The sequence below is a fragment of the Saccostrea cucullata genome, unplaced genomic scaffold (genome assembly GCF_032062105.1).
Source record: "Saccostrea cucullata isolate Sc308-1 unplaced genomic scaffold, CSIRO_AGI_Scuc_v1 ctg951, whole genome shotgun sequence".
Taxonomy (NCBI): Eukaryota; Metazoa; Mollusca; class Bivalvia; order Ostreida; family Ostreidae; genus Saccostrea; species Saccostrea cuccullata.
The window spans coordinates 62,201-74,416 of NW_026940566.1; the positions used below are offsets into that span (position 1 = coordinate 62,201).

General features: G+C 34.7%; 1 protein-coding gene across 1 annotated transcript in view; it reads right to left on the bottom strand.

Annotated features, from left to right (window-relative positions):
- Positions 1-2,683: 2,683 nt before the first annotated feature.
- Positions 2,684-12,216, bottom strand: part of LOC134255620 (PH-interacting protein-like) — a 41,377-nt gene continuing 31,844 nt past the window's right edge. The window contains exons 11-12 of the mRNA XM_062738144.1: positions 3,332-3,484; positions 2,684-2,833 (exon numbers count right to left, since the gene is read on the bottom strand). Coding sequence (XP_062594128.1) covers positions 2,684-2,833; positions 3,332-3,484 — 303 coding nt within the window. The remainder of the gene's footprint in view (positions 2,834-3,331; positions 3,485-12,216) is intronic.

The following is a 12,216-nucleotide window of genomic DNA, read 5'->3' on the forward strand; positions in this document are numbered from 1 at the left end:
AGGTCATGGCATATATCTACAAAGTCAAGGTCAGATCTCAAGGTCATGGCATATATCTACAAAGTCAAGGTCAAATAATCTCAAGGTCAAGGCATATATCTATGAGGTCAAGGTCAGTAAATATCAATGTTTTGGAATACATCTCCAAAGCCAAAGTCGGATAACTTCAAAGTTATGGCAAATACTGTATACAAGGGAATTTTTGTCCCAGTTTTATTTTCACCACTTTCGCCCTTGTCAAAAGTGGGCGAATTTAAAACTGGACAAATTCAAAGAACACAGTATGAATTCTTAAACAGAACTGGGACTGTGCAAATTTTAAACAGGGAAAATTTATTAGGAAGTTTTAAAGGGCGAAAATAACACAGTCTGAAAATTACCTTTATACAGTATACAAAAAGTCAAGTTAAAATAATCTCAATGCCAAAAAACATACATATACCTACAAATCATGTAGACAAAGTCAAGGTCAGATTTAAACAATATATAGACAAAAGATATATTCTAGTTTACAGAGAATAAACAAGAAATCTGTGAGCCAATGCTCACTAGTAATACCCCTGCTCTGATGTAAATAAGCACTATCATGTTAATATACTGTTTACACAAGTTCAAATACAGGCAGATGAAGTTGACATCAGATTCATATCAAAATTAAACTCACCATATGGCATGCATCAACAAAGTCGGTAATAAAATTTCAAGCATCTGCTATGAATAGCTAATGAGAAAACTGCTACAAAAATTTGTCATGTATGAAACAGACAGACGCATAGACAAACAGGAATTTGATATCGGATTTAAAAAAAATGTATCCCACCATATGGCATGCCTCTGAGAAGATTGTGTTAAAATTTCAATCATCTGTGATGAGTAGTTGCTGAGAAAACTGACGAAAATTTGTTATGTATGAAACGGACAGAGGCACAGACAAACAGGAAGTTGACATTGGATTTAAACAAAAATGTATCCCACCATATGGTATGCCTCAGAGAAGATTGCGTTAAAATTTCAAGCATCTACACTGAGTAGTTGCTGAGAAAACTGTGACGAAAATTTGTTATGTATGAAACAGATAGACGCACAGACAAACAGGAAGTTGACATTGGATTTAAACAAAAATGTATCCCATCATTAACATGCATCAGAGAAGTTTGTGTTAAAATTTCAATCATCTAAGTTGAGTAGTTGCTGAGAAAACTGTGACGAAAATTTGTTATGTATGAAATGGACAGACGCACACACAAACAAGAAGTTGACATCGGGTTTGAGCAAAAATGTATCCCACCAAATGGCATGCCTCAGAGAAGATTATGATAAAACTTCAAGCATCTATGTTGAGTGCTGAGAAAACTGTGACGAAAATTTGTTATGTATGAAATAGACAGACGCACAGAAAACAGGAAGTTGACATCGGATTTAAACAAAAATGTATCCCACCAAATGGAATGCCTCAGAGAAAACTGTGCTAAAATTTCAAGCATCTACGATGAGTAGTTGCTGAGAAAACTGCGACGAAAATTTGTTATGTATGAAACGGACAGACACACAGACAAACAGGAAGTTGACTTCAGATTTAAGGAAAAATGTATCCCACCATATGGCATGCCTCAGAGAAGATTGTGTTAAAATTTCAAGCATCTATGATGAGTAGTTGCTGAGAAAACTGTGACGAAAATTTGTTTCGAACGGACACACAGCTAGACAGACAGACGGACAGCTGGACAGACGGACAGACACACAAGGGTAAAACAGTATACCCCCCTCTCCTTCAGAGCGGGGGTATAATTACATCTTAATATCCAATGTTATTAAGATTATGGTTTGATCTGTCTTACCCTCGAGTCTTTATTGGTATTGAATGTCCTGGAGTTAGATAATATAAGTCTGAAGTCTTTAAACAGACTGTTAGGGTTGGAGTACTGGTCTCTCAATAGTCTCTTCTTCATGGTGGATAGATCCATGGGATGCTCAATGATGTCAAAGTATCCCTAGGGGTGATTAAACAAAACTTCAATTATGCAATGTAAATTGAATTAGAGGAAAATTTTTACTTTGTCAATCGATCCTTTTTTGACATTTTTAAAGAATAAGTCTTCAAATGTTTCAAGCTTACCGGGATTTCGTCTGGATCGACTGGGAATCTGAATGGACTAGAATCCTCACACTGGAATACGGACTCCAGAAGATTAAGGCACTCGGATTTCCAGGAGTCAGGGGTTTTATTGACTGGTGGTGCTGACTTTCTCCATGTGCTGGTTGATTCAATAGAATTTCTCATTTGAAGAGATCTAACAGCAATGGTTCTTTGTCATTCACCAGAAAGTGTTTTAATACTTTTGTTCAGTTTCACAATGTGCAAGAAATGACGGGTTCAAAAAGTGCTACTTAATTATCATAAACGAACACAGTCTTAACAACATCTGATAGGATGATTAAGGGAAGGAAAGGAAAAGAACTGACAGCTCTCAGTCTCTTAATTTCTTTGTGGTTTATCCCTATAACCATAATAACTACAATATTTAATTGAAACTTTTGCCTATATTGCTTTTCCAGCAAACTGATTACAGATTACCTGACTTTGGGAGCCTACATTGACCTTTCTGTCTTGTAATTAATAGCAACCTTTGCCCATATTGCATTTCCAGCAAACTGATTACAGATTAGCTGACCTCTGGGAAGTCTACACTGACCTTTCTGTCTTGGAGCTGTAGTTACTCTGGGAGAGACGAGGTGAGCTCTTCTTCTGTTTGACAGCCGAATTCCACCCACTGATTATGTCCTTCATTTTCTCCTCAATCAGGGCCGATAATCTCAAGGTCATAGCATATATCTACAAAGTCAAGGTCTGATAATCTCAAGGTCATGGCATTTATCTACAAAGTCAAGGTCAAATAATTTAATTGTCATGGCATACATCTCCAACGGCAAGGTCGGATAACTTTAAAATTATGGCAAATTCTGTATACATCGAATTTTTGTCCCAGTTTTATTTTTGCCCCTTTCGCCCTTGTCAAAAGTGGTTGAATTTAAAACTGGGCAAATTCGAAGAACACAGTATGAATTCTTAAACAGAAACTTTTTGAAGCAAGTGTAACAGGGTGAAAATAACACGGTTTGAAAATACATGTAACCTTTATACTGTATACAAAAAGTCAAGTTAAAATAATCTCAATGCCAAAACACAAACATGTACCTACAAATCATGTAGACAAAGTCAAGGTCAGATTTAAACAATATATAGACAAAAGATATATTCTAGTTTACAGAGAATAAATTACAACATTCTTAATACCCAATGTTATTAAGATTATGTTTTGATCTGTCTTACCCTCGAGTCTTTATTGGTATTGAATGTCCTGGAGTTCGATATTATAAGTCTGAAGTCTTTAAACAGACTGTTAGGGTTGGAGTACTGGTCTCTCAATAGTCTCTTCTTCATGGTGGATAGATCCATGGGATGCTCAATGATGTCAAAGTATCCCTAGGGGTGATTAAACAAAACTTCAGTCATGCAATATAAATTGAACTAGTGCTAATTGTAACGGGGACCGTTACAGATGTTCCCCAAACGCTCCCCATGTCCCTTTTCGTGCCTTATTCCTCTAAGACCTTTTATCAATATGCTAAGTATCCAAGGATTTCATTGAAGAATATAAAAGTTACAATGATATCAAATATATATCGTTTAACGTTTTGTACATGCATATGCAGGATGAATATGGCATGTTGGTTAACCGTTCAACATATCTTTCTATCCCACGAATCAAAGAAAAAAATACATATATAAAATTACCATTTTTCAAGCATTTGTCATTTTTTTAATATATCGATTCAGATTTTATTTTTCTACTTATTTTAACCTCGGGCTCAAAGTTGGTTTTATTCCGACGCAAGGCAGGGTTAAATTCGACTAAGGGTATAACGCCGATTGCTAACCAATCAAAATGAACTTATTCAATAGTAGTTCCATACATGGAAAAGGGATTTTCCTTTCTGTTCAGAATTCTTTTTATATTTCCTCTCAAGCCATTTTGACAACTCTGGTACCTGTGTCTAGTAAATTTTATATATTTTGTAAATAAATATATAAAGGTTTTTGACCGGAACTATTCATTTTTTTAATGCATAGGGGGCTACTTTCTGGGGTTTACAAGAGATGTTTAAAAAGGCATTCGTGTCAGCTAATGAGACCAATATTGTTTAACACATTCTTATTAATATTTTTTCATGAATGCAAATACCTGATTATTTTACGAAGGAGCGTACATGTATATTGATTTTTTATATTCCGAAAATCGCTATTTCTGGGGATTGTGTAATTCTAAAAAAAATTCAAATAAATTTCAAAGGTAAAATAAACAGAGCATGCTTGGTATTAAAATATTATTTCAAATCAGCAGAATTGAATGCTATCAATGCCATCTGAATTAATAGGCTATAAAAGGCTTATATACCAACTTTGTTCATCTGCACTTTAATTTTAAAGACGACAGGATTTGTAATTTTTTCCGCATAAATTAATAATTTCTATATACTTTGGAAACTCAAATCAAATATTTTCACACACTTTCCTCGAGCTCTTTTCTGCAGTTTTCCTGAAATTTTATGTGGGTCCGAGGTGTTATTTGAGTTTAACAGCGATTCTCTATGTTGCCTTTAATTTGATTTGTTTGGTTGTTGCGGGGGGAGGGGGGGGGTATTTTTATTCTTAACCTGTTTAACGTTGGAGTTGAATCTTGTATCTTACTCCAAGAATTTGAGATTGATTGTGACATTTGGATGAAAGGTCAAGGTCATTAGAAACCACCACCTCTTTAACTTCTATCCTGTCAACCGAAATAAACTCTGAAAGGTGTTTCTAGATACATGTACATGTACTTCATGTTTCTTTTTACCCTTGGGTCAAGGACAAAGGTTAAGGTCGATTTCAAGTTCATAGGTCAAGGTTATTTTGGTAAATAGCCAATATCAACATTTTATTCAGTTTACCAGTGACCTTGACCTAAGTTTCAAGGTCAAGGGTCAAAAGATCTGCATGCTTCAGTATGTTACATGTCTTGGCATTTAGAAGTTCTTAATTCTGCATGAAGACCAACAACTCAAGTATACTGTCGTTTAATGCATTGTGTGCGGGCGCATGTGCACGCACGTCCTTGCATTTACTTTTGCTAGTAGCATAATGTAGGAATCCATTATTACCGGCCGCCAGGAGGCGGTCGGTTATATGATATGAAAGTTTGAAGTCGCTGTGCGTTTCTGCGAAGTTAGAACAATTTAAATAAAAAATATTTAACATTAATATAATAGTAGATTAAAAAGAGCGTCTAAATGTTTTACAAGAGCGCACAATAAACATAACATTAAAATTTTTTATAAAGAATGAGGTAAATATTTCATCCAATCCTGATTGAGAAACTTTGACATGTTTGAGGTGCGGAGAAAATTGGGACATGTTTGGCATAGTCTAAAGCAAACACCGCGTTATGTATATTGCACGATTTTACTTTCTCTATTTAAACAGAATTTGTTGTACGTATTTATTTTAAAATGACGTGTACACATGTACATATAAAAACATTTTCAAAAATATGGTTAAATGTTAATTCACCAAAAGACCTAGCAGGCTACAGAATATTACAGGATTTTACCCTAGCAGACGAGGATAGTGCGCATTTTACAATGTGCCAAGAATTTTCCCGCTACAACTCAGAAAGAGAAGAAATGTCGTGGTGGATCTAGAGGGAGTTTAGTTTTTTCCTCTAAGAGAGAGGAAGGAGTCCCACATATTTGTTGCGTTTTTACTAGATTAAAACTACACTGCATATCTAGTTGTAGATTACATTAAACTTAAGTTTTATACTTTTAATGTAAATGCCTCTAATTATATAGGCCCACGGTTTGTTGACGCAGAGGACATGGGGTACTTTTCTGTATACATGTAATACTGAACATGCATTATATAATTAAGAAAGTCATGCAATGTCATGCACAAGCGTTTAATGTCACGAGGATAAATATTAACAGATAAATATAAGTTATTTAAAAACAGATCACCATTTCAGTCTTTAGTTGCTTCATAAAAGGAACAATTTATTTGGTTTGCGGCCAATTTTTGATGCTTGCGTCAATTTATGTTTCTTGTACCTATTCATATTCTGAATTTTATCCCGTTTCATTGAGAATTTAGAAAGTTATAGACATTTAAAGTTTCAGCCAATCAGATTGCAGCACACGTGCATGCGCATGCTTTCATGAAAATTCTTATATATATCATACTGTAGATCTTCATAGTGTATGAATATGTTCAAAATTTCAAAGGATTTTGTCAGAAAACAAAACCAGAAGTCTCTGTCGAGACTGAAGCTCTACTGGTTTGTACTTATAGCAAAGGAAGAGAAAAGTACTTATTAAGTTGGGAATTGAAACTTGACAACAGCAATGAATAGAATAATCATCCTTGATTAAGTCTCGTTATGTTCTCAGTGAAGTCTATTTGCATACCACATTATATATTATTATCAGACTAAAACTACTGTAACTGGAGTAGCATTTTGAGAGTATTAACAGAAATTTCTATTTTTAGTAACCAAAGCAATAATGTTCATCAGTCAGAAACCAATACACAGAATTGTGTATCTTAGTGTAGTCTACTTGTGGGCCAAGTTATATTGAAATCAAACCAAAACTATAGGAGACATAGCATTTTGACAGAATTTCACAGAAATTTTCTATTTTTAGTAACCAAGGCAATACCATTCATGAAAATCAAAAACCGATAAACAGAATTATGTATCTTAGTGTAGTCTACTTGTGTGCCAAGTTAAATTGAAATCATACCAGAACTGTAGGAGACATAGCATTTGGAAGAATTTCACAGAAATTTCTATTTTTAGTAACAACGGCAACACTGTTCATCGAAATCAAAAACCGGAACACAGACTTATGTATCTTAGTGTAGTCTACTTGTGTGCCAAGTTATATTGAAATCAGACCAAATCTGTTGGAGACATAGCATTTTGAAAGAATTTCACAGAAATTTCTATTTTTAGTAACAATGGCAACACAATTCATCGGTATCAAAAACCGATACATAAAATTATCTATCTTAGTGTAGTCTTTTTGTGTGCCAAGTAATATTGAAATTAGACCAAAAGTGTAGGAGGAGAAGCATTTTGAAAGAATTTCAAAGAAATTTCTATTTGTAGTAACCACGGCAACACTATTCCTTCAAATCAAAAACTATCGCATAAGCTCTTCTGGTCTCTGACCAGTAGAGCTAAAAAGATATTTAGACTTTTAGTTTCAGCCAATCGGAGCGAAGCGCACGTGCATGCACGCAAGATACACGTGTTACACGTGTGCGCACACGCACGCATGTGCGCGCAAAATGACCTTCGTTTCGCACATCTACATAACATGCCTAGTGACCCTAAAAAGGTTTTATGTAACCAATATAGACAAAAAAGTCGGAAAAATAATAATAAGGAAAAATTGTTTTAGACAGACGGACGGACGCCGGACGCATTACTATCGCATAAGCTCTTCTGGTCTCTGACCAGTAGAGCTAAAAAGATATTTAGACTTTTAGTTTCAGCCAATCGGAGCGAAGCGCACGTGCATGCACGCGAGATCTTGCTATTTTGACCATGTCGTCATGTCTATACTACTAATATATAAAGTGCATTTCCTCCAAAATTTAAAAAAATATCTATTATATTGGTCATTTCACGTGTTACACGTGTGCGCACACGCACGCATGTGCGCGCAAAATGACCTTCGTTCCGAACATATACATAACATACCTAGTGACCCTAAAAAGGTTTCACCTAGATCGGATGAGTAGTTTACGAGAACACTCGCGGACAAGAAATACCGGAGAACAAAGAAGAAAATTCAGAAAAAGCTAGAAAAGAAACTCGTTAGGTCTTCCGTCCGATTCTGGAAAAAAACCCCGCAAAATCGAGCCGAAAAAGTGATAAAACTTTTTATGGAAACAAAGGGGATTGAACCCGGGTCGCCAGCATGAAAAATACAAAGCGCTTACTGTTACGCTATTGGGACCACATCTCTAAATCTACTTGTATATACTTCTGAAACAGTACATCTGTCTTAGAATAATGAAAGGCGGTCACTATTCATAATTTTGCATCACACGCCACGAGTAAATCTTCGCGCCAAACTTGCTCAAGATGATCACATCGGAATTTGTTACTTGAGTTTTAACAGTAATTTTTTGGATAGATAATCTATTAGTGATGAACAGATGATACTGTTTTCTTTCCTTTATTCGATATGTATTCAACTTTTTATTCCATGCAACTCCATATACAGGCATGCCAATGTTATATATTTCTGCACTATTGTCGCCATTTGTCTACTACTTAAGTCGGGTCATGATACATTATTTCGTGCCAAACGTCACAAATAGTTCTTAACGCTATTCCTTTGAAATGTTTGATCTATTTAATGGATCTGATAGCTTCAATGAAAATTAGAAATGTATGTTCTAATAACCGGAATTTCGAGCGTTAGAAAGTATATTTATCACATTATACAAATATAATATCGTATACGGCCAAGTAACACTAAAGATGTGAATTCGGTAAAATTTTCCAAGAATTTTGTATCCTGTTTACCCCCAAAGTGGAGATGAGTTACACGTTCATGAAAAGACTGGAATGTTTCACTGAAAAAAAAAATCACTCGCCCTCCGACGGTCAAGGAATCTGATACTATTTATGTTCAATAACTTGCATTTATTACAAGAATATTTATATAACCTTTAATAAACAATCTTTTAAAAAAAATGTTTTTCTTATTTTTGTCTTTTCTATTCATTTAATATGTCATAAGCCTGCGAGGTAAAATAAACAGAAGTCAAGTAATACTTCAGAAACATAGTGAATATTAAGTCAGGCAAGTTTCTTGAAAAGCTATTACTTATAACCATGGTTTAGGATAAGTTTTCCCTGGTGCAAAACAAAAGACTGTAGTCATCGTATTTCCACTTGTAGTCATGTTGTATTCTACTATGAGATGCAGACAAAAGCAATTTCAATAGAAGTTTGAGGAAACCTCATATTAAAACTATACTCAATGCAACGTAATTGCGATGTAGCAATCTAAAGAATCCTTTACATTTCATAAATCTTTTTGGTAGAAGTTTCGTTCATCTAAACGCTCAGCTGACCTTCTAGAACCCGACTTGCTTAATGGCGGAGTTTACGGAGACCGCCGCCATCTTGGACACGCTTCAGATTTTTAAATGCGAATATCTAGTGTGTGGATTGATCAATTCTTAAATAAATTATATATTTGGCCTTTCCAGTAGGATCTTAATTACCATTAATTATATCAAAGAAAAATATTGAAAAACGAAAAAAGTTGAAAAAGTGCACATTTTGAATTCACTTCCTGTAGCGACCGGAAGTAATGACGACGGAAACGAAGTCAAAATTGCACATCTATAACTGATGGTCTATCATCTCTAACAAGTCTCCAGTTAATATCTTGAGCCGTTTTCGAGAACATTCGAAGACAAAATTGCATTTTAAAATCAGGAAATTGCCCATAACTTGGCACTGGTAGCGAATTTTCCAACAAACGGAATTTTATATAAAATTCATATAATGACCTATAATTCCTGAAATTTTCATTGAAATCCACCGAATAGTTTACGAGAAATCGCCTGCACAAAATTTTGTCTAAAAAAAAAAGAATAATAATAATAATAACTAGAAACGAAACTCGTTGCGAGCAACGAGAGGTCTTCCGTCCGATTCAGAAACAAAAAACGTAAAATCAAACTGAAAAAGTGATTTTAAAAATCGGACACGCGGGGGACCGAACCCGGGTCGCCAGCGTGAAAATCCATTGCGGTACCCATTACACCTTTGGTAACCCGCTTCAAATTTAACATTCGAATATCGCGAGATTCGTTTTCTCTTTGATTCCAACATACATTACATTTTTTTTAAAATTCAGTTTGGAATTGTAAAATGACAGCCAGCTTGCTAAAGTTTGCTCAAGATGATCACATCGGAATTTGTTACTTGAGTTTTAACAGTAATTTTTTAGGATAGATATTCCATTAGTGATGAACAGATGATACTGTTTTCTTTCCTTTTTTCAATATGTACTCAACTTTTTATTCCATGCAACTCCATATACAGGCATGCCAATGTTATATATTTCTGCACTATTGTCACCATTTGTCTACTACTTAAGTCGGGTCACGATACATTATTTCGTGCCAAACGTCACAAGTAGTTCTTAACGCTATTCCTTTGAAATATTTGATGGATTTGATAGCTTCAATGAAAATTAGAAATATATGTTCTTATAACCGGAATTTCGAGCGTTACAAAGTATATTTATCACATTATACAAATATAATAAAATATCGTATACGGCCAAGTAACACTAAAGCTGTGAATTCGGTAAGATTTTCCACGAATTTTGTATCCTGTTTACCCCCAAAGTGGGGATGAGTTATACGTTCAAGAAAAGACTGGAATGTTTCACTGAAAAAAAAAAATCACTCGCCCTCCGACGGTCAAGGAATGTGATACTATTTATGTTCAATAACTTGCATTTATTACAAGAATATTTATATAACCTTTAATAAACAATCTTTTAAAAAAATGTTTTTCTTATTTTTGTCTTTTCTATTCATTTAATATGTCACAAGCCTGCGTGGAAAAATAAACAGAAGTCAAGTAATACTTCAGAAACATAGTGAATATTAAGTCAGGCAAGTTTCTTGAAAAGCTATTACTTATAACCATGGTTTAGGATAAGTTTTCCCTGGTGCAAAACAAAAGATTGTTGTCATCGTATTTCCACTTGTAGTCATGTTGTATTCTACTTTGAGATGCAGACAAAAGCAATTTCAATAGACGTTTGAGGAAACCTCATATTAAAACTATACTCAATGCAACGTAATTGCGATGTAGCAATCTAAAGAATCCTTTACATTTCATAAATCTTTTTGGTAGAAGTTTCGTTCATCTAAACGCTCAGCTGACCTTCTAGAACCCGACTTGCTTAATGGCGGAGTTTACGGAGACCGCCGCCATCTTGGACACGCTTCAGATTTTTAAATGCGAATATCTAGTGTGTGGATTGATCAATTCTAAAATAAATTATATATTAGGCCTTTCCAGTAGGGTCTTAATTACCATTAATTATATCAAAGAAAAATATTGAAAAACAAAAAAAGTTGAAAAAGTGCACATTTTGAATTCACTTCCTGTAGCGACCGGAAGTACTGACGACGCAAACGAAGTCAAAATTGCACATCTATAACTCATGGTCTATCATCTCTAACAAGTCTCCAGTTAATATCTTTAGCCGTTTTCGAGAACATTCGAAGACAAAATTGCATTTTAAAATCAGGAAATTGCCCATAACTTGGCACTGGTAGCGAATTTTCCAACAAACGGAATTTTATATAAAATTCATATAATGACCTATAATTCCTGAAATTTTCATTGAAATCCACCGAATAGTTTACGAGAAATCGCCTGCACAAAATTTTGTCTAAAAAAAAAGAATAATAACTAGAGCCGAGCTCGTTGCAAAGCAACGAGTAGGTCTTCCGTCCTGTTCGACCGGAAGTAACATTCATTTTTTCAAAAAAATGATTAATGAAGTCCATAAATGGTTTAATCCTCCAAATCTATGTTAATTATTGCAAAATTAAGCCATTTTTGGCTACTTCCGGTTTGACCGGAAGTGACGACGACGGACGGAAAATGAAGATTTAAGCTTCCAGTGACATATGTTACCCAAAATCTTTTCAAGAACGGCAAAAATATGCAATTTTTGACTACTTCCGATTTGACCGGAAGTGACGTCAACGTACGTAATTTGATGACGCTATTGGATACAGTTTAACATTTTGAACAACTTTGCTTCTTTGACATATTACAAATTCTCAATACTTTTTGAGATATAAAGTAAAAACTTTCAGCCCCTTTCGGCCCTTTATTATAGGGGCCATCCCCTTATCGTTGATATCTTTCGAAAGATCTTCACATTCTTCACAACTTTTGTTCTACATGTCTTTACAAAATATTAACGTGTAAAAAGATATTGCCAAAAATGTGTGAAAAATTTCTAAATTCCTGATAGGACTTATTTCGAGTCATAGCGAGCGCCGACGTGCGGCACTTCCGGAGAAAAAGAGTGGTGTGTGTCACATCAGCACAT